The 23,634-nt window shown below is 49.7% G+C and overlaps 1 protein-coding gene across 4 annotated transcripts in view; it reads right to left on the bottom strand.

The window, feature by feature from the left end:
- The window catches only part of PARN (poly(A)-specific ribonuclease), a 256,764-nt gene that overhangs the window by 76,817 nt on the left and 156,313 nt on the right, over nt 1-23,634 (bottom strand). Inside the window, exon 24 of one of the 4 annotated variants that reach the window (XM_073899473.1) lies at nt 9,115-9,287. The exons of 2 other annotated variants lie outside the window; for them this stretch is intronic. In XM_073899473.1, coding sequence (XP_073755574.1) covers nt 9,127-9,287 — 161 coding nt within the window. In that variant the 3' untranslated portion in view covers nt 9,115-9,126. Of the gene's footprint in view, nt 1-9,114; nt 9,288-20,855; nt 21,865-23,634 lie in introns of those variants that run through there. One more of the 4 variants, XM_025855542.2, reaches the window with a different exon arrangement.

The raw sequence follows: 23,634 nt of genomic DNA, 5'->3' as shown, positions 1-23,634 counted from the left end.
AGCTCGAAAGCTGCTAGGTGTGTCTCCTCTCGATTTTACAGAGTGAACTCCCACCCCAGGACCTTTGCCCATGTTGTTTGCTCAGCCTGGAATGCTCTTCCTGCCCCATTAGTGACCTCCTTCTCGGACTTTGAGTCCCAGAGAGCCCTTCCCCTGCAGGTACCTTACGTGTCCCTTGTCACACTAGCTACTTCACATTTTTGTGTGTGATGATTTGATCCATGTCTGTCTCTTCTCATAATAGTTTCCTGGGGCCGCTGTAACAAATGACCACAGTCTTGGTGGCCTCACATAGTGGAAAGTTATCTCTCACTGTTCTGGAGGCCAAAAGTCCAAGATGAGGGTGTCAGCAGGGCTGGCTCCCCTGGGAGGCTCTAGGGAAGAATCCACCCCACGACTCTCTCCCAGCTTTTGATGGTTCCTGGTAATTCAAGAGCTTGTGGACACATCACTCCAAACTCTGCCTCTGTCTCCTTCCCTCTGTTTATCCTCTGTGTCTGTGTCTGCCGCAGATGCCCTCTCTGTTCTAAGAGCATAAGTCATTGGCCTTAGGGCCCATCCTAAATCCAGAATGACCTCATCTAGATTTCTTAAATTAATTACATCTGCAAAGACCCTGTTTCCAAATAAGGTCACATTCACAGCTGCCTGGGTTTGGGATGTGAGTGTATGTCGTGGGCCGCTGTCAAACCCACTACACCTTCCTACATGGTCAAGTCCACGAGGACAGTGACCATGTCCGCCAGCATATCCCTGGGACCCGCCATAAGAGTTTGGCAGCCTCACATACCTTCAGTGATCAATAGATATTTGTCAAAGGCAGGATTGGCTATGAAATTTGTGGGGCCCAGTGCAAATGAAAATTCAGGGTGTCTTTTTACAAAAGTAACAGGGATTTCAAGATGGCGACAGCAGAACATTCAGCCAATGTCAGGGCCCTTCTGAGGGGGAACCCCCGTGGCACAACCATGAAGCTGACCCTGGCTGAATGAACAATGACAATATCTCGAGTCACCCTGGGAAGACTGGTGAAATCCTCTCCAGCCCAAGATCAGACGTGGAACCCGATCTGTCCATTCTACAGGTGGGGAAGCAAAGCCTGAGAAGTCAAGGATGTTCGAGATCAGATGGAGTCAAGCTGGACCCAGGTCTCCCAACCGACCCCTCATCCCTCTCCCACATGAACTGTTCACTGAATCTCTGGCAGGAATGTTCTCTGCTCAGCCCTCTTAATTGCCCCCAGCACTGGTCCTCACACAAGCCAAGGATTCTTCAAACCATGTGCAGTGGGGCCCCCGAAGACCAGAAGAAAAAAAAAATTGTAGGAATTTTGCCCAGAATTAAAATTATTCACAGGCTTGGCCTGAGCATCTGTGTCCATCAGAGCAACGTTTGATGGGTGTTCACCCTGGAACCCTATGCAGAAGTGCTGCCTTATCCCCATTTCACAGACGGGAGGCTTGAGTGCAGGATCCAGTGCCCCAAGGTCACTGCCATTTGCTTCCAGTTCCAGCTGACTCTAGAAACTGAGGTCAGCACCTCACTACTTACAACCCCTCCACAGTAATGTCAACACCTGGGCTATATAACCCACGTGGCCCCTTACCCCATCTCTTAGACAAGAAAATGAGGCACAGAGCAGTGACTTGCCTAAGGTCACACGATTGGCAGGCGGCTGATTTAGAATTCGAACACAAGCAATGAGCTTCCCGGGTCCTTGCTGCTTGTTAACTGTGTGGCGATGCCACTCATGAGACTCAGGTGGGGTCATATGCGAGGGCCAAGCAAGGGAGATGCTACTCCCATCTGGAGGAGACACTGATCCAGTAGGTGCAGAGAGGGTCCGGGAGTCAGCCTTCCCCACAAGCGCCCCCTCCAAGGCGGTCCCAGGCAGGGGTAAGGGCAGAGAATGAGGAAGACGCCTGGGCCATGGACAAGCTGGGGAGGGCTGACGGCAGGGGGTGGCAGGTGGGGGGACAGTGAGAATGATGCTGGCCACCTGTCCCGAGGCAGTCGAGATACCGCCTTCCCTTTGAAGCGGCCCCAGCTGCAAACATAATGTGGCCTTTTCCGCTAAAGCCTTCCATCAGCTGAGAATTTCTTCTCCTGGAAGGGGGCCAGTTTCCCACTTGAAGCCTTTGGGGGCTGGACGAGAATGACGTCGTTCAGGAATCGCCCTGCCCTGGATTCCTAGGGCTGCTGTAACAGTGTCACAGACAAGAGTGGTGGCTCGTTCTCTTCCACCTCTGGAGGGAAGAATTCCTCCCACTCCGTCCAGCTCCTGGTGCTTGCAACAGCCCTTGGTCTGCCTTGGCTTATGGCAGCCTCCGGCCCGCTGTCTGCCTGTCGTCGGTTGGCGCTTCTCTCTGGGAGTGTCTGTGTCCAAATTTTCCTCTTCGTATAGAGACACCAGTCCTTGGACTTGGGGCCCATCCTAATCCAGCATGACCTCCTCAGAACTGGATTCCACCTGCAAAGGCCCTCTTTCTGGGTCAAATTGACATGAATTTGTAGGGGGACCCTATTCAACCCAGTAGAGCCCCCCCACCCCCGCACCATGCCTGGATGGTAGGTCAGATGCTGGGCACGTCCCCTGCCTTGGGCTGTGCTGTGGTGGGTGAACCCAGGCAGGAGGAAGGAGGAGCAGTTAGTCAAGGCGGGCCAGTGGCCAGGGCAGGAGCTGACGGTGAGGGACGACGTGATGGCGGTGTTACAGCCCCCCGGGCCTCCTTTTCTCCTCTTCGTGGCAATGGGCTGAATGTTCCTTGGAGAACTTGCCCCCTGCCCACTCTTGGCTCATGAAGTTTCGGGAGAGAACACCACTCCTAGCTCAGGGTGGCTGGGCCAATCAAAGGAGTACCTCCCATTTGACACAGGAATTGGCTCAGAACTGGATAGAGGACCCAATCAGCACCAAGGACACTCGAACCGGGCTTCTGTTGGAACTTACCCTTGGGCAGCTGAGAAGGTGGCAGCCATCTTGCCACTATGAGGATGGAACCTGCATTTGTATGAAACCACCTCAGAGAAAACTAGAGCCAATAGACAGGATTTCTTTACTCTTTCTTTCTTTCCTTCCTCTTCCTTTCTTTTTTTCTTCTTTTTTCTCTTCTTTTCTTTTCTTTCTTTCTTTCCTACTTTCAGGTTCCATGCCCAGCATGGGACTTGAACTCACAACCCTGACATCAAGGGTTTCATGCTCTACCGACTGAGCCAGCCAAGGCACCCCAATAGATAGGGTTCCCAATGCCACATTTGAGTACCTGGATCCAGCTATTCCTAAAGCCACATCTATGCTTGCACTGCAGAAGAGAACAGGTGCTGGTGTGAAAGCATCTTGAACCTCAGTATTGAAATAGAAACCGAGGTTTGGTGTGGTTGGGCAACTTTCCCAAGGTTACTGTTTGGACTCTGTAGCAGGCACTCGTCTAGACAAAGTTTGGTCCCTGCTTAACAGGAGATAAGGAACAATTACAGTGTCAAGGAACAGGGCCACTTGGAGCATTTCAGTCCCCAGGCATACCCAGGAAGGTAAGAATCAAGAAGATGGACTCAAGGCTGGTCCTAGACAGCAGAGGGAAGGGATGGAGTGGGAGTGGGGGGGCATAGAAAGGGACAGGCTGAAGAGAAGGTTGGGAACAGTCCTCCAAGACTGGGGAGGGGACTGGGGCTTGGCAGAGGCCCCTGAGAGGAGAGGCGATGGGGTAGAGTGAGGACCCTCAATATTAGGAACACACTTTCTGGTCCCCACACATGTCTCAGGAGCCATGGAGCTGCCACCTTGGAGGGCTCCTGGTACTTCGAATCAGAACACAGAGCAGTCTCAGTGTGGATTCAAGACAAGAAGGCCTTTCCATGCATGTTCTGACTCCATTTGGTCCTGAGACTTCCTCCCAAATATAAGGAGGGCAGGAGCCCCAGTACTGAGCAGATGGTGGCCTGAAACACATTCCACTTGATTGAGAGGAATAAAGGATTGACATTTCGTCCACGCTACCCAAAGCCATCAACAGATTCTATCATAACCCCAATGGCATCTTTTATAGAAATAGAAAAAAAGCAGGCGTAAAAATTCATATGGAACCCCAACAGACTGCAAAGAGCCAAGGAATCCCGAGAAAGAAAAAGCTGGAAGCATCACGCTTCCTGATTTCAAACCACACTGCAAAGTTATAGGAATCAAAATATATAATCAAAAAATATAATGCGGGCAAAAAAGAGACACATAGATCAATCCAACACACTGGGGAGCCCAGAAATAAACCCTCCCATACACAATCAATGAATACTGGACAAGAATACTCAACGGGAAAAGGATAGTCTCTTCCATAAATGGTGTTGAGAAAACCGGACATCCACACGCAAGAGAATAAAACTGGAGCCTTATGTCACACCACTCATAAAATGAACTCAAAACAGATTAAAGGCTTAAACATAAGAACAGAAACCATAAAACTCCTAGAAGGAAACACAGGGAAAACACTCCTTGACAGTAGTCTTGGCAATGATTTCTGAGATACAACACCAAAGGCACAAGCAAGAAAAGCAAAAATTACTGAGCGGGACTACATCAGACTAAACACCTGCACAGCAAAAGAAACAATAAACAAAATGAAAAGGCAACCTATATGGAAGGGGGTGGGAGGGATGGGGTGGCTGGGTGATGGACATTGGGGAGGGTATGTGCTAGGGTGAGCGCTGTGAATTGTGCAAGACTGATGAGCCACAGACCTATACCCCTGAAACAAATAATACATTATATGTTTAAAAAAAATTTTTAAAAAAAAGAAGAGAAAAGGCAACCTATAGATGGGGGAGGATATTTGCAAATGATACATCTGATGAGGGGTTAATATCCAAAATATATAAAGAGCTCATACGACTCACTAAAAAACAATCTGAGTTTAAAAATGGGCAGAGCGGCACCTGGGTGGCTCAGTCGGTTCAGTGTCTGCCTTTGGCTCAGGTCATGATCCCAGGGTCCTGGGATAGAGCCCCGAGTCGAGCTCTCTGCTCAGCGGGGAGTCTGCTTCTCCCTCTCCCTCTGTTCCTCCCCCTGCTCGTGCTCTCTCGCTCTCTCTCAAATAAATATTAAAAGATAAAAATGGGCAGAGGAACTGAATAGACGTTTTTCCACAGAAGACATACAAATAGCCAACAGGTACATGAAAAGATGCTCAACATCACTGATCGTCAGGGAAATGTAGATCAAAACCACAATGAGCTATCACCTCACACCTGTCAGAATGGCTGTCATCACAGAAGACAAGAGATAATAAGCGTTGGCAAGGATCTAGAGAAAAGGAACCTCCTGCACACTGTTGGTGGGAATGTACATCGGGGCAGCCAGCATGGAAAATGGTATGCGGGTTCCTCAAAAATTTCACAATAAAACTACCATAGGATCCAGCAATTTCATCTCTGGATATATACTCATGGGAAATGAAACAGGTTATTGGAGAGATGTTTGCCCTCACGTGTTCGCTGCAGTGCTATTCACAAGAGCCAAGATAGGGACACAACCGACGTGTCCATCAACAGATGAACAGCTAAAGAAGACTTGGGCTATATCCACACAATGGAATATATTCAGCCATGAGAAAAGGAAATCCTGCTATTTGCAACAACATGGATGAACCTTGAGGGCATGATGCTAACTTAAGTCAGACAGGGAAAGACAAATACTTCATGATATCACTTAGAGGTAGAATCTAAAGACAAGGAACTCATAGAAACAGAGTAGAGGGCGCCTGGGTGGCTCAGATGGTTAAGCGTCTGCCTTCAAGCTCAGGTCATGATCCCAGGGTCCTGGGATCGAGCCCCGCATCGGGCTCCCTGCTCCTTGGGAGCCTGCTTCTCCCTCTGCTTCTCTCTCTCTCTCTCTCTCTCCTCCTCTGTCTCTCATGAATAAATAAATAAATAAATCTTTAAAAAAAAAAAAAAAGAAACAGAGTAGAATGGTGGAGCCTAGGGGCTGTGGGTGGGGGGACTGGGGAGATGTCAAAGGTTATGCTTCTAATTATAAGACGAACAGGTTCTAAGGATGTAATGTACAGCATGGTGATTATAATTAATAACACTGTATTACATACTTAAAAGTAGCAAAGAGAGTAGGTCTTTAGTGCTCTTGACACAAAAAGCAAAAGGTGACATGTGATGCAATGGGGCGCTCAACACAAAAAGCAAAAGGTGACGTGATGCAATGGGGCGCCATGCAGGTGTTAGCGAAAATATGGGGGTAATCATTTTGCAACCTCTAAGTGTATCAAGTCAACACATTGTATACCTCAAGCTTCCACTGCATTCTATGTCAATTCTCTTTCAATAAAGTTGGAACATTTCTGAAATAAAAAAAAGTTTTTTAAAAAGGATGTGACACAAAAAAAACGCACGTTGGTGGAGTGAAATACATTCATCTCACTAATGCTGGAGGATCCCAGCAAGGAGGCTGCTGGCTACTCCCTGCCCTGCCTCTGGACCCTTCCATTTGCCTGTTCTGAGGCAGGAGTCAGCCATTAAACACACACCAAGCACTTAGAACAATCCCTGGCTCACAGCACAGCCACATAAATGCCTGTCTTTATTATTACTGCTATGATTCTGTCTAGCACTCTACAAGCCTCAGGTGAGAAGTCCGAGTTTTGGTAAAACACCAGCACATCCTCCTGGGACAAACATCTTTTAGAGTGCTGAACATTAGCCAGAAAAAACAATAACCTCCTTGGGCCACTGACTGGATGGACACACAGCCTCCCTTTACCATCACTCCCTTGCTGGGTGCCACTGCTTTTAGAAACCACATCTGGTGGCTACCCACTTCCTCCTGGAGTCCCCAAGATGGTGCTTCCCTTAGAAACCTGCTTCGGGCCCTCCAGCTTCATGCGGCAAATGCTGTGACCCACCCCACGAACAAGATGAGTCCACCATGTTGTCTTCTCACCAGATTCCCCATCCAGCCCCAAGACAGCCATCCACCCAGATCCCTGCTACCTTCCAGTTGAGGTGGAATCCCGTGACAAAACGTAAGAAAGAAGAATATTCATGCCTCACGGCAAACACGTGGTCACCCATGATATTGAGAGATGGGCAGGTGCAGAGCGTGGGGTGAGGGAAACCAGGCTGAGAGAGGGAGAACATCCCCAATGAATCCTGGTATGCGTGGGGTCCCCCCACAAGGGACACACTTTGACCAATGACTTTTGTACGTGCAGCTTTAGCTCTGGGGGTTCAAGGCCACCCTATGAGGTCAGGAAAGGGGAGGGCTAGGAAGTTGCCACCAGCTAAGTGCGGATGCCAGGGTCATAGGAACGCAAGGTAATGTTGCCTACGCATGACACAAGAGGCCCATTGTTAGCCAACAGCCAACTCACTATGTCTTTTGATCACATCCAATTCCTAATAGAGAATATAATGGCAGAGTGCAGTGGAAAGAAAAACAATCACCCAAGTACCAGTTTGTAACTCTGTCGCTAAGCCAAAGAGCAATTAATTACTCATCGGGAAGACTCAAGCGAGACACATATCCAGCTCCCGACTGCTTAATAAATGCTCCTGCTCTTTATCAGAGCAAAAGCATTAATATCCTCTTGAACACTCCCCTCCCACCCAAAGCCCCCCATGCACCTGAGTGCGTGTGTGCGCATGCACACACACACACACACCCACTTATTCACCCACAGTGCTTTCTGCCCAGTCTGCTCTGCCTTCCAAGAAAAGAGGGTGTTAAAACACTCCATGCATCATTTTGTTGTGACAACTTTCTAAACTCAGAGTGCGTGGCCTCTGCATGCTTAATCTCCCCGGTACACGCTGGACTTCTCAAATTAGGTGCACACAGAGACATTAGTGACAAGTCTTTGCTCATACAGTGCTCATGTTGGTAGAGTTCCTCTGCATCTGACAGGCAAGAACCTGGTAAGCTTTTGCAACATCATGCTCAAAATGTATTTAAGTCAATTTTTTTAAATTTAAGAAAGCGTGTGAACACGGTATTAAATACGAATGGTACTCCACATAGGCACCCATCTCTCTCCTCCTAGTGATTTTAAAGAGATCACTGCTTTTATAAATTAAAAGGACTGGAAAAGAAGATTTTTAATAATACAGCTGAGCTTTCCATGAATGTTTTACTAAGTTCTCGTATATCCTGGTTCACTAATAAAAATAAAGAGCAAGAATATTGGCATATTTTATCTTCCATTATTATTGAAGGAGATTAAGAAAAAAAGTCTTGGGATTTGTCTCTTTTTTCTCTCTCTCTCTCCCTATAATATTTGTTTTCACTGAAAGGCCTTGGTCATTGTCAACCCATTCTGAAAAACTGAGATTTCATTTTATGTGAAATAACTTGGGAGTCCACCTTCTTCCACAGTGAAAAAAAAATCCCTACATCCTGGGGCTTATAATGCAAGGCGGGGACTCAATTCTTGCCCTAGTGAGGTGCACATATTACCGTGGGACCCAGAGGAGCACTCTCTAGATTTTTCTCTCAGTTACACCCATGGGGGTTAAGCTCCTGGGGGCACTGTAAGGACTTTAGGTCTCTCTAGACAGACAAGGGGAAAGGTCCCCAAAAGCCCAAAGGAAAGCCAGGAAGAAATATGAAGCTCATTCACTCAAAAACCACCTCATGTCCCATAAACCTGACCTCCACTCCTCTTGAGGAGAGAAAATTGGGTTGAACAAGTACAATTTTTTTTCTTTTTAATTGGGAACTCTATAAATGCTCCAAATCCTGGGCTCTGCCTCAGCAACAGCAGTGCAGAAAGATGGTAGAGCAGAAAGCTAGGATATCACTCTAGAGGGGTTCACACTGTAAACAGAGGAACTGGATTACGCCCCTTTCCCTCTGAAATCTTAGTGTTTTGTGAGCCCACCGGCTGGCTTGGGCACCTTTGGTTTTGTGGAAGTACTCATACTACTGGCTGGATTTGATGGAATTGGTGGGGGTCTGAACTGTGAGAGGGAGAGGGAGCCTGGGAAAATCACATAATAGACACACCACCACTGCATCTCCTGGAAGATTTTGGTGAGAAGCCTGGGACTTAGACTCTGGATGGTGGCCCCTCACTAATCACATCTGGCCGACTATAGGTGGGCACTTTATACACTTACCTCGTTTCATCCTCACTGCAGTCCTGTGAGGCAGGCACATGTGGCAGTGACTACTGATTCTTCCAATTCCATCTTCCCTTCCTTCTTCCTCCTAGAACCCCAGGAATGCGACCACTTGGGGAACTGTATGAGTTGGCTGTTGCCACGTAACAAATAAGCCCAAAACGTAGCAGCTGAAAACAACATTTTGTTTCTTTGAGTCAGTTTTGGGGACTTTCTAGATCAGGTATCTCAAGAAATGGCAGTCAAGATGTCCACCAGGGCTGGAGTCATCTGAAGGCCCGACCGGGAGTATGTTCTTCCAAGCTCACTTGTGAGACTGCTGGATTGAAGACCTCCGGTCCTCACTAGCTGTTGGCCAGAGACGTCAGTTCCTTGCCACGTGGGCTTCTCCATAGGACAGCTCACGTGTCAGCTGGATTTCCTCAGAGCAAGAGAGGGTACCCAAGATAGAGGCCATCATCTTTTCGTAACCTAATCTCAGAAGTGACCTCCCATCACTTTGGCCAGATTCTATTGATTAGGAGGAAGTTACAAGGTCTAGCCCATACTCAAGGGGAGAGAATTATATAAGGGGGTGAATACCAGGAGGCAGGGATGATTGTGGCCATTTTTATTTTTATTTACTTATTTAGCTAGTTAGTAGGCTCCACACTCACTGTGGAGCCCAGTGTGAGGCTTGAACCCACGACTCTGAGATCAAGACCTGAGCTGAGATCAAGAGTCGGAGGCTGAACTGACTGAGCCACCCAGGCACCCCTGAGGCCATTTTAGAGGCCACCTCCCACAACTACCTTTCCCAGACTCCCTTGCAGCCAGACATGACCACATGACTACATATCAGCCAATGAAATGTAAGTGGAAGTTTGATGGTGGACATCTGGGATGACTTCTAAAAAGGTGAGTCAGGATGCACTTCCTCTTTCTTGCAGACTGGAATGTAACGGCTGGAGCTCTGGCAGCCACCTTGGACCGTGGAATGGAAGCTAGCACAGGGAGGCTGAAGGAGCCCAGGTCCATGATTTCACAGACCCATCCTGCAAGCCTTCACTGCCTGCCTTGGAAGTCTTTTTTTGGTTTTTGTATATGTTCTTTTCTTCTTTTTTAAAGTAGGCTCCATGCCCAATGTGGGGCTTGAACCCACAACCCAACGATCAAGAGTCACGCGCTCTACCAACTAAGCAAGCCAGGTGCCCCTATATCCTTTTTCTTGACTAAAATTTTTAAAACTCGATTTGAGTTAAAATACACATAACATAAAATTTCCCATCTTAGCTATTTTTAAGTGTACAGTGCAGTGGTATTAAATACATTCACACTGTCGTGCAGCCATCACCACCAGCCATCCCCAGGACTCTTCTCATCTTATAAATCAAACCTCTGTACCCACTGCACACTAACTCCCCATTTACCCTCTCCCCAGCCCCTGGCAACCAGCATCCTCAGATGTCTTTTACATGAGTGTTTTAAGCCACCGTATTCAGACCTCTATCGCTCACAGCTGAGCCAGTCTTCAACACAGCAGTATTATTATCCCCATCGTACAGAGCAGAAAACTGAGGTTCAGAAGCACACAAAACTTATCCAAGGTCCAAAGCAAGTTAAGTAGTGGAGCCTGGGCTTGACTTCTAATATGTTTCATGACAAAACATGTCCTTTTTCCAATGCTTCTAGCGAGGGATCGGTGGGGGGGAAATCATTTGAAGTTCCTGCCCCACTTTCTTGACAGTTTTCACCATGTGAAGTCATATGGAAGTTAGGAGTGGTATGTGATTGCAACCCAGCCAAACGGTCCCTTTGCTAGGCAGGGAGCAAAGATGGCTGGTTTTATTCATTGTGTTCCCTGTCTCTCCTGTAGGGACACTCAGCAAGGAACACCATGGACCGGGTTTGATTGATATTTTGGAAGATGTTCCCAATTTCAGAAAAAGCAATAGAGAAGGTTGGAAAGAGCAAGTCTGACCAACAGAGGGTCTGTGTTTGAAGCCAGTGCCCCAGGCTGTGGGCCCCGTGCAATAACCCCCTCTCAGCGCAGGGACAGACAGACTCAAACACTCCAAGGCACAAGGCCATGTCTTCTGGAGAAGATCCTAATCAGACTCCCTTCCCTCAGAGTCTAAGGGAAGGCTCTGGCTGATAGGAGGCATGCCCAAAGCAGGGAACTCCATTTCAAACCCCAGGACCTGCCAGAGAAAGCTGCCTTCCGTCAACTCAAAGTCTCCATGGACTTTTCTTGGGTAAGAACTTTCTCCTCCTTTCATTTGCTCCCCCAGGCAGGATACACACCGTTAATGAATCTTCCTGGACGAATGGAGGAGGATTTACCATCAGCCTATCAATGAGCCATAGGTCGATGAGAGCTGCTGAAGGGGCTGAAAAGTCTTGACTTTCTCAAGCTAAGCTGCACCAGTCTGTTTTACTCTTTGCATCAGGCTACGATGAGTCTACACACTGGCAGGCTATTTTCACAGACTGTGGGGTCCTTCTTGTACCAAATATTCCCTGTCCTGGTCAGGGCTTTTAAGGCGCAAGGGACAGACATGTAACTCAAACTGAGATAATGGAGAAGGAGGAGGGAGGTGGCTTAGTGATGGACTTCAATGGAAGGGATGGGGTGGATCTGACATCAGGAGCAAATGGATCCAAGACCCCTGTGCCGCCATCTATATTCACTCTCAAATAGGGTTAACCTTCTCCACTATTGCAGATGAGTTCTCCCTGGGCACAGGAAAACAGTGCAGCCAGGCCCAGGTCACGTTCTTCCAGCACAGTGCCCCAAAACAGGCAGGGGACTCTTCCCTGTGACACCACTGCCCGGGGAGTGATTGGCCCATCCCAGGGAGAGGGGGAGGGCACTCTGCCTGGCCAGGGTCATGTGCCCACCTCCTGTGCCCTGCTAGGAGGGAGGGGAGCTGTGAATGGAGGGTCCTACCAAAAGTACAGGACAGCTCAAAGAAATGGGGTGCTTCCAAAAAAAAAAAAAAGCAACCCATTTCCACATCAGTCCAACATTGCAAATCCGTGTAGGAAGGTTTGTGCACGCTTGCAAAACCAAATGCCCTTCTGACCCCGGCTGGCTGCAGATGGACCTCTCAACATGCCGCCACTCCTGAACCAGGTGGGGGGCTCACGCCTCCTCACCTTCCTCTACCCTGTCTTCCTGACAGTCTGTCTCCCCTCCTCCTCCTACCCGCCTTTGTTTGCATGGGGATCTTTTTTTTTTTTTTAAGATTATATTTATTTATTTGACAGAGAGAGAGAGAGAGAGAGAGAGAAAGATCACAAGCGGGGGGCGGGTGCAGAGAGAGAGGGAGAAGCAGGCTCCCGGCCGAGCAGGGAGCCAGATGTGGGGCTCGATCCCAGGACCCTGGGATCATGACCTGAGCCGAAGCCAGACCCTTAACTGACTGAGCCACCCAGGCGCCCCCGTTTGCATGGCTCCAACTATGTGGTTCCCGGGGCAGATCCTGCCATTCTCCCTGCAGGTTGCCCCAACTGAGGGTGGGCTTTGTCTGTTGGCAGAGAGGGAACCCTGCGTCTAGTCCCCACCTAAGCCTTCCAATAGCTGTTCCTTGTGCCCTCTGAAGACAGAAGAGCTGCCTGTAAGCTGGGCTGCTAACTCTAGATGACATTCCACCTTTCCACTCCTACCACTAACTCCTAACACAAAGCCACATAGGCACATCGACAGCTCAAGGCCATAAGGAGAAAAGGGAGGAAAGTGGAGACCCCATCCATCTCCTGTGGGTAGAAGGGGCAAGCGGGTCTGATTTGCTTGATGGAACCCAGTTCTAGCCCAGGAGACACAGGATCTACACTCCCGTGGTTTGTTTTGCCCCAAACTGCTCGGGCCATAAACTAAAGTGCCCCATTCCAAGGAGACCTACTCTACTGTGACCCTGCATGATCTGCTCACAGCAACCTTAGCGTGGCCGGGAGTCCAGGGCAGGAGAATGTCAAGGGCCACCCAGACAACACTCGGGCTTGGCTCCACCGTGGTGGCGGGTGGTCGATCGACCCTGACAGCAGTCACTGCCACTCCCTCGCTCTCCCAAGACAGTGTTCTCTGTGCCCAGGAGGGGAGCGTGGAACAGAGAGGTGGCAGTGGCAGGCTTCCAGAGTCAGGATGCACCTCAGGAGTCTATCCTGCCTCATTTCCCTCATCCATGGTCACATCCTAACCCTGCCAGGCTGTGAGGCTGGTGTTTTAAAGGAGGGTCTTCAGACCACCTCGCTGAGCAGTCCTGCCTTTTTAATACTGCCAAGGTCAGCGTTTGCCATCTAGCCATGCTCCCTCCTGCTGCATGCTCTACCCTATTTTCTTAGCCCTGTCACCCACTGGGAGGCAAAGCCAAGAATGAACAGAGCGAAGGGGAGCTGGTCCTGCAGACCCAGGGACGGACGGCAGCCCCTTTCAGTTTCCAGGTACTGACTTGAAACCTTCCACTGTCCCTGTGTTTCCACTGGTCCCATACGCAAGACTTGACTTTTGCAAACGTTGAGCTTTTCTTGCTCTCTCTCCTTGGTGCTGGGGGCTGGAGGGAAGTGGGGGGAGAGGAGGGAGAGGGGCAGAGCCTTCTGAAGTCTCCGCTCCAGCTCCCTTCCTCTGCGGAGCGACATTTGCTTCCAAAACTGAGCCATTCCTCGGCACGTCGGTCTATTTTTTGCAGTAGGGCTGGCTGCCCTGTGCCAAGGCTTCTTACTACAAATAGAACCTCGGGAAAGGGCTCATTGGTTTTCTCTCGGCTTTCTGACACTTCTTCACATTTCAGTTGGCTTCCCTTCCGTGGCCTCAAAAGGGAATATTTGGAGTCCCCTCTGTTTTGCTGTGATTACAGGCACCTCTCGAAGCTCTCCACGGGGATGCCTCCGGGCCAGTGGCGAGCCCGGCCTGGCTCCTCGGGAGTCGCCAGAGCACCGGTGTAGGTCCCAAGCTGTAGGCTCACCCCTCAGTCTGATGGTAAAAGACAAAGCACAGGTGCCTCCACTCAGTGTCCCTGCCCCCTTGGACCCCTGACCTCCCAAGTGCCTCTAGCTCCCACCTGTCATTTGAGATAGGATTTGAGAGCTCATTGCACCAAGTGTCAGAGAACTCAAGTGATCTACCACCGAGACACTTACCAACCAGGGGATGTCTGCAGTCTAGACACTCGAGAAGCCGTCCCTCAGGAGTCAAAGCAAAACAGGTAGCAGTAAATAAAAGATCACCTCACTAACCTGCTAGGGATGGTCAACCAGGCCAGAGTGATGTGTGCCCCAGACGGGCTTTGGTGTGTCAAAGCACGAGGCTAACCAGAAGCAGGGGAAAGCCACTTCTCGAGACACTATAGAGCTTCAGAAGATTCCAGAACAATCACAAACCCAATCATTTGAAAGACTCCACCTTATGTAAGGATCTCAGCTCCTTCTCTCAAGCCGTGGGGCCATGGAGAGCTCATTCTCTGGCTCACAGACTGGCTTCAAATTTAGTTGTGCCTCTTACAAGTTGTGTGAACTTAGGCTGTTTCTGAAGTGCTCAAAGCCTTCCTTTTCCCCTCCCAAGGGAATAAAAGGCTAATAATAATAATGCACCTGGCACATAATAAACCTCTAAGTACTGATGACAAGTGCCTACAAGAGCTAGACCCTTAACGTGAGAGTAACATTCTCCACATGGTTCTAATTATGCACCTAAAGATGCGAACCAGCTAAGAGGTGATGACTTCTAACGCCAACTAGAGATGGAAATAACCTTGCCCTTGGATTTGCTCCCAGCCCTCACTGATTTGGTTTATAAAGTGTGTGCATTTCCCCTGCAGTGGATGCAGCTTTCCCAAGACCGGTGGCTCCCAGACCTGAGCAGGCACCAGAAATACCCGGAGGGCTTGTTTCCAGACAGCTGGGCCCCGCCCCTGGAGTTTGTGACTCAGTAGGACTGGGGTGAGGTCCAAGAATGTGCATTTCTAACAAGTTCTCAGGTGATGCTGATGCCACTGGGAACAGAGAGCTTCAAAGACCAGGGCGTGTCTTCCAGCTCTGGGTGCCCCCAGGGCTGCGTAAGTGAAATGACTGGCTGGCCCACCAGGCAGGTGGGCGTTCTGGACACCGCTGCTCCGAATGCGGAGCATGGAAATTGCTTTGGCCATACGTATGTAGAGCCTTTATGAGGCTTCTTCTCCCCGATGCTGTAATCCCCTTTCTGGGAAGCTGTCCCTTAAGTTGTACGGACAAAGCCTTATGATCACCTGTGGCTTTGAGAAGAAGGCGACAGGTCTGTGTCGAACTCTCTATACCTGGAGCTGGGGATGGATGGAAGAGGGGTGAAAAGGGGGGGAATCTGGCCGCACCCCAGTGCGCTGACTCTGGGCACAAACAGGCCATGCGTGGATGAGACGGCCACCCTGAGTCCCTCGGCACGTGTACGGCTGTCATTTCTTCATCCTCCTTCCACGTGATGCCCTTCATATGGACACACGGCAGTGTCAAATCTTGGCTAGGCACATGGGCTCTGAAGTCAGACATCCTGGGGTTCGAATTCCAACTCTGCCACTCCAGGGCAAGTTACCCAACTGGCCTGGACCTCGGTTCTATCTTCAAGGGAGCATAAGGCACCTACCTACGCATCAAAACACCGCAAGCACTTAGGAGAGTATGCTCTCGGGCGCATGGGTGGCTCAGTTGTTGAGTGTCTGCCTTCGGCTCAGGTCACGGTCCGGGGGTCCTGGGATCGAGTCCCGCATCGGGCTCCCTGCTCCGCGGGAAGCCTGCTTCTCCCTCTCCCACTCCCCCTGCTTGTGTTCCCTCTCTCGCTATGTCTCTATCAAATAAATAAAATCTTTAAAAAAAAAAAAAGTATGCTCTCATATACATGTCCCGTTACTATTACAGAAAACCAGAGTGGAGTAGGAAGGAAATTTTACTTTCAAAAAGCCAGAACTGAGTACTCGAGGAAGAGCTGACTTTGAAATGGAAAGTTCTGGAGAGCAGGGGTTATGTGTTTCCAAGGAGGAGACTCTGGGTTTTTCCCAGTGTAAGTGAATGATGGCAGCCAAATGGGCAAAGACCTGTTATCAGGGAGTGGGTTGGTGGTGGTCCAGCCTGACCCACAGGAGACTGAAAATGAGCTGCCATCCTGGTCCTGGTGGTAAGCTCGGGTCTGGGCAATCCCCGGGTGTAGACGCTGTACCCCGCAGCAGGCTGCCTTGGGTGTGTGGCTTCTCAAGCCCAGGTGTCCATGGAAAGACTTCCAAGTCTAAGTGGGAGGGAGCGGATTTCAGGGGGAGACATTGAAGGCTCTGAGGCTCCATGAGGTGGGGTGCACCTGATTCACACCCCACGTGAGAGCAGGTGCAGATGGACCATGCAGAATGCTGGGGGTTGTAAAACCGAAACATCCCCAAAGAACCTCCATGTCCCCTCACACAGAAGCAGCCTTTGAACGTGGACACAAGCCTAACCTCCTGGGCCACGATCATTTGTCAAGGTGACTTGTAGGCACAGCGCCCCATTCAACAAATGGAAGATAAGCTGCTGGGTCAGATCAGCCCTTCCTGAGTCAAAGGAACGGTGCTGGGTTTCCAGATTCTGGGGGTTGAAAATAAAAGGCCGGGCCCACAGGGCTCCCGCGTGTGCACGAGTCACACACACAGGCCAGGTTCTCTGGCTCCAAGCTTTCTGGTCTAGTATTTCCCTGTGTTCTCACTTAAAAGAAATAGGCATGGAGGTTCAACCTCCTTTCTTCTGAAACACAGTTTAAAGAAGACTCCCCCCTCAAAAAAAAAAAAAAAAAAAAAGAGGGAGGCTCTTTCTTTTAAATTGTCCCTCCTTTTTTGACAGGACTGTCTTGTCTAAACCATTTCCATTTTCAACGCCCCTCTCAGCTTTTGGGAATGTTTCCAGCAGGCACAGCCACACCGAGCGCTTTCTCAAGGCCAGGTCCACGGCCGGGCCGAAAGCAAAGGGGCCAAGAGGCAAGCGGCAGAAGACAGACTGAACCTCTCTCATCGGGGACCAGACAACCCTGGAGGACAGGGTGGCCCGCAACCCGGGGAAACACGACCTGGCCTCCACGGATCTTATTTCCCCTCCTCGACAAAATCAGACGCATCGATTTACCCCATGAATCATTTGGGGGGAAAAAAAAGATTTCAAATGAAGTCATGAAACTTAAGTCGTGAGATTAAAAAAAAAAGAAAAGATGGCACTATTTTTAACACTCACTAGTTTCCTGGGTCAAGAGTGAGTGGCCTGGCCTCAGCAAGAGCCAAGGGTCAGGGCATGTTCCCCTCCGTGTCAAGGGAAGGGCTGCAAGACATCCAAGTGGGAAGGGCACACACAGAAAGGATGTGCCCCTCTCTGTGCTGCTTTGGCCAGAGTAACAGCTCCCTTTAAAAGTACATACACCGGGGTGCCTGGCTGGCTCAATAAATAAATCTTAACAAATAAATAAATCTTTAACAAAGTTAAAAAAATAAAAGCATACACACCAAGACCCACCCCTGTTATTAGGTCAATAGATTTTTGTGCAAGGCACCAAAGCAATCCAATTGGAAAGGTCTTCTTCACAAATGGTGCTGGAATAACTGGATATCCACATGGAATAAAGGGACTTCAACTTCCACCTCAGGCCATACATGCAAAAATTAACTCAACATGGATCGCAGACTGACTCACAAACCCTGGAACTCTAAAGATTCTACACAAAACATGAAAGGGTATCTTTACAACATGTGGGTTTCTTAGAAAGGACAGAAATATGGCACGGCATCCCCACAGACAGGTCCCAAGAAGTAAGGGAAAAAATGTACAAAATAGACTTCATTAAAACTAAAATTCATGGGGCACCTGGGTGGCTCAGTCGGTTAAGCGTCTGCCTTCGGCTCAGGTCATGTTCCCAGGGTCCTGGGATCGAGCCCCGCCATCGGGCTCCCTGCTCAGCGGGAGAAGCCTGCTTCTCCCTCTCCCACTCCCCCTGCTTGTGTTCACTCTCTCTCAATCTCTGACAAATAAATAAATAAAATCTTAAAAAAAAAGAAAAGAAAACTAAAATTCTGCCCCGTGAAAAATACTGTTAAGAAAATAAACGAGTTTCTGGGAGGAGTGGATCCTGAATGTTCTCACCATCAAAAAAAAAAAAAAAAAAAAGTGATCATGTGATGTGATGATCCTGTTGCCTATCACTATGGTGGTTATTTTTTTGCAGTGTATGAGTGTATCAGGTTAACACACTGTACATGTTAAACTTACATAACGTTACAGGTTAACCGTATCTCAGTGAAGGCTGGAAGAAAAAAAAAGAAACAAGCAAGTCAGAGTGGGACTAAAAGTTTGCAAAGTAATTATCACACAAAGGTGTCTGAATATATAATGAGCATCTACAATGTAGTAACAGAGACACAACCCAATACAGGCAAGAGAACTGAACAGGTAATTCAGAGAGGAACATATACAAACGGCCAATAAGCATATCATCATCCATCATCACAGAAATGCAAAGGAAAACTGCAGTGAGATACATTATATACCCACCAGGACAGGCGGCTAAAGACAGATGACACCAAATGTTGCCAAGGATGGGAGCTACTGGAATTCTCCTACGTCGCTGGTGAGAGTGTAAACGGTATGGACCACTTTGGAAAAAGACCTGGGAATTTCTAGAACGTCCCCAGCAGGTTTATTCACAGTAGCCCCAAACTGGGAACAGCCCAAGTGTCCATCAGTTGGGAGAATGGATAAACTGACTGTGATATATGCACGCTGGGCCACCAAAAAAAAAAGAGAACTTCTGACACACACAACAGCATGAATCTCAGAAACATCATGCTGAGAGAGAGGCCTCATCAGAGAGCATGCACTTCATGATTCTATTTCCATGAAGTTCTAGAACAAGTCAAACTGATCTGTGGTGAAAAACATGCAGGCTGGTGGTTGCCTCTGTGGGGTGGGGTGGGGTGGGGTGGCAGTGGGGTTAGGGTTGACTGCGAAGAGGCAGAAGAGAATATTCTGGGGGTGATGGTGATGTTCTGCATCCTGACAGTTGAGTTTGCATTTGTCAGAACTTCTTAATTGGTACATTTAAGATTTAAGCATTTCAATATAAATTTTATCCCCATGGACCCCCATCGATAAACTAATATTAAACTCTGGCTAATGACACAAATGCTGAAGTATGTGGTACAGGGAGTACACCCGTGTTTTCGACTTCCTTAGAAATATATCACAAGGTAGGCTGAATTGATGGATGGAGGGATGGCTGGTTATGTAATAATGCAACTATAGCAAAATGGGGGCTAGGCAATCTGGGGGGGGCTGGTAAATGGGTGTTCACTGTTCACTGAACAATTCTTACAACTCCTCTGCATGTTTGAAATTTTTCACAGTAAAATGTTGGGGGCGTTGGTGAATACAAAGCTATAAAAAAGGACAGAGCACAGCACTCAGTCTCCACCCCAGCTCTGAAATCAGAGGACAACAGAATGATTTGCAGGGAAACACAAGGTCCCCACAGCCCCATCATCAACATATGCCCCTGGGCCTCTGTATCAAAAAGCCAAAGCACCATTCTAGGGTTTTGTGCCCAAAGAGACGTCAAGAAAGCCTGCGTGTATGTGCGGAGAGGGTTGACAGCCAACCCACTTTAACTGTTTTAAGTCATATGATCCAGGTGGGAAGAAAATAGGGGTGTGGACGTGGATGAGGGGTCCCCCAGGTAATTAATTCTAAACCCAATCCCACGTGACTATGCCTGTATCAGCTCCAGTTGACAAAAGAAGGTACGAACGGGGCTTCAGATCAAAAGGGTAATCTTCAACTATAACTGCAATTTATTGGGCGCTCGTGTATGCTGGGCATTTTATGTGATCTCGTTTAGTCCTTGCAACCACCCCGTGGGGCAGGTTTATCGTCCTGGTTTCATGACTGAGGAAACGGAGGCTCGGAGAACCCCCAGCTGGAGCCGGATGCCAAGAAGCCTCCTTTCCAGAAAGTCCTCCTCCCCCTGAGCCCCTCCCTGGACCAGGAGACAAAGGGGTGCAACCCGTGTGTGTCTATAAAGCTTTCTGAGCAGGGAGAATTGGGCTTCAGGGGACAATGTGGAATTTCATTCCCTCAGGCCAAGAGGCCCCACCCCTCTCCCACGGCAGCCCTGCACCACACAGAAGGTGGTGGAACACCAGAGGCTCTGCGTCTCCATGCAGGGTGCAGCGCCCCCGTGTCTACCCGCAGGTTTCAGTGACTCAGCACCGTCCAGCAATGCCCTGTAACCCCCAGCCTTTGTCTGTCTGTCTCCACCTCCCCGCGCACCACCCCACGGAGCTGTGAGCAGGGACAGCTCTGGAAGGGGTGGGAGCTCGTTCCCGATGGGCTTGGCTTTGTAACTCTGCCACAGACTGCTTGGCCAGGGGGAGGAGGGGAAGTGGTCAGAGGCCCATAACTGGGAAAAGTGAGTGTCTCACTCATCTGAATTCCCATGCCACCACGGATTCCCAAAGGGCTCCATTCCACCCACCACGATAGAGATGCGGACCCTCCTCCTACGCAGCCATTTTTCCACGGGGCTCAACTCCAGCTCTGAGCATCTGACTCATTCACGCAGGTATAGGGGTCAAAGGTCAAAAAAAGAAGAAGAAAGGAAAATCCATACACACCAGGCTTCGTGACTTATCAGAGCTTTTTAGGGGTGATCTTTCGAGAGAAACATATCTATGTAAAGATCAAATACGTCATTCACTTACAAAAAAAGGAAAAGGAAAAAAAACCCCAAATCCTATGAAAATTCCTTTAATTTTCATCTTTTGGAAATACATGTTTCATTTTTTATTGATCCATGATACAAAAAAATGTTCGATATCTAACAATGATCTCTATGAAGCAGATCTCCTGAAAGCAGATCCGTGAAATTCTGTCACTGTTGGGATCGGTGTCAACAGAAAAAGGGCTGGTACGCGTCCTTTGTGGTTGCACGTGCCACCTCACCCCCAGACACACACTCAGACAGGAAGGGGGCACAGCACTATGTGTAAAAACAGAAGATAACTTTTTGTACTCGTACAGTCCGCCGTGAGAAACTCACATCTTGGGGAAAAACGACGCTAAGTAAATACAGCCCCAAGGCCAAGGCAGAAGCGAGGTGAAGCTCCTTCACGGGTGGCCAGTGGGAGACCATTTCCTTCTGGAAACACAGGCTTGAGCGCTCCGTATTTTCAGGAAGCCGCAGCGAGAAGCGGGCAGACGCGAGTGGGCTCTCCAAGCCATCGGGAGACGAGCCGCAGGCCGCGGAGACCCCCAAATCCGAAGAGAACCCCTCGGAGCGGGAGAGACTTCAACCCCAAACTCATGATCACGGCGCCCGAGAACGTCGGCGGTTTGCTGGGCTCACAGCCCACGTTCCCCGCCGGGTGGATTCTGAAACACGCAAAAATACACAACAGGAAGGGCTGCACGCAAGCGACAAGTGATCAGCCGGTTAATAGTGTGCACGTTCACGACCCCTACAACCGTGCTGAGCAGCAGCAGTTTACATTAAAAGGGAAGAAAAGAGACTCAGCCACAAAAATAAAAACTGGGTGATGGTGGTGGTTTTTCCCCCCCAGGACACACACTTGGTTTCCAACACCTCCCATACCACATTTTATTAAATTAAATACAGTATGGCTTCCGAATGTGCCGGCTGCTTCCGCCTCAGCCACAGCACCAGCGACGTGTTTCCCTCAGGCCTCGGTTACCACGTGTCGGGGACCTCGAAGAGCTTGGCAGGGCTGTCGGGGATGCCTCCTGGGGGTGGGGGGGTGGACAAAACAAAACGCGGTGAACAAGGAGAGGACAGCACCCGGGGGACTGAGCGACCAGCGTGCCCACCGCAGACAGGGCGGGGCTGGGCAGAGCATGTCCACGGGCGGCAGGGCCCAGCAGATGGGGGCGACCCCACCGAAACGCCCCACGGAGGGTCAGTGACCTGCCTCCCTGCTTGGACGCCTCTGTTTACTCCACAGGGGTTAAAATGTGGATGCGCGCATCTCTCTCTCGGGGGGCACACACTGTATCCTTTGCTAGCCACCACACTGGGCACTCCGTTCAGTTCATCCTTTTTTTTTTTTTTTTAATTAAGAAAGCTCTATGCCCAACGTGGGGCTTGAACTCACGACCCCAAGATCAAGAGTCACATGCTTCACCGATTGAGCCAGCCAGGTGTCCCTCAGTTCATTTAATCTTCATAAAAGCCCAGCATGGTGTGGGGTGCCTGGGGAGGTACGGTCAGTTACACATCCGACTCTTGTTCTCGGCTCAGGGTCGGGAGATCGAGCCCCACATTCGGCTCCACGCTCAGCACACAGTCTGCCTCAGAGTCTCTCTCCCTTTCCCTGCCCCTCCCACTGTGCTCGCTCTCTCTCTCTCTCAAATTCATAAACTAATTAAAAGAAAGAACCCAGCAGAGTGGTATCAAGATGCAAGAACAGGCTCAGGGCGGCCAGGTAAAGTGACCCATCTCACAAAGGCGGCACGTGGCTGAAGTGGAACTGGATCCTTCCACAGCATCCAGAGCCCTGTCGCGTCCCACGACACCAGGTTTCTCTGTGCTGGGAGCTCTGTACCAGCACCCAGAAGAGAAACCCAACAGGCTGGTGGCTTTTTTAGAGAAGCTGACCAGTGGGGGTTCAGAGACACCCTCCCCACCCCACCCCCTCAAAGGGGCCCAAGTAGAAGCATGCAGCCGTTTCAGAGTTCAGCAACACTGGCTAAGTGTTGACAGGCCTCTTCGGATACAAACAGTTTCGCCCAGAAGCTGGAAGCCCTTCTCTGGTTCACGCCACTCTCTCTAACAGCCGTGGCAACAGTCAGGTCGGGGCCTGGACCGGCCGTGTCCTGAGCCGAGTGAAGGGGAACTAAGTCAGGGAAGAGCGTGGCCATGATGGAAAGCGTGAGAGACCAGGCGCTCCTGCATTGGTGGTGGCATGCATGACTCAAGCCGGGTTGGCAGGGAAAACCGGCAAAGCTAACCCCAGCTGCTAACACTCCAAGATTCCAAAAGGGGAGAGGGCGCGGCCGCTGCCTAAAATGGTAACTTTTAAAACCGGAGGAGGTGCAAGGTCCTGCAAAGTAGGAAATCACTCAGCTCAGAGTGGCCACCTCAACGGCAGGAATGTCTAAAGATAACTAGGTCTGAACACATGAAATAACACGGGATTTCAGCCAACACGAGAATTCCCCCACTGGTGATCATTTACTGAGATGAAGTCCAGACGGAGAGGATGAGAAGACTGGGAGAGGGTTACTTGGGAGGCTTCTGCCCCGGGTCTCATCGCTGTGTTGGCACTCCCAGCAAAGACTGTAAGGCCACTCCTGAGAAGTGAAGATGGACAGGAGATGCTCCCCGTGACAGACGCCCAGGATCCAGTTAGGTTATTAAAGATCAACACACACACACACACACACACACACACACACACACACACACACACACACTCCCCTCCCCAGAGCAAGGAAATGCTGCAGCTGGGCCGTGAAGAGACATCACTAGCTTGACCTTCTCAATCACACACATTC

This window comes from Callorhinus ursinus, unplaced genomic scaffold, assembly GCF_003265705.2.
Source record: "Callorhinus ursinus isolate GAN/ISIS: 27379988/994484 unplaced genomic scaffold, GSC_fseal_2.0 scaffold13, whole genome shotgun sequence".
In the NCBI taxonomy this organism is placed as follows: Eukaryota; Metazoa; Chordata; class Mammalia; order Carnivora; family Otariidae; genus Callorhinus; species Callorhinus ursinus.
The sequence above is the reverse complement of the archived record's forward strand: the minus strand, read 5'-3'. Positions and strand labels throughout refer to the sequence as shown.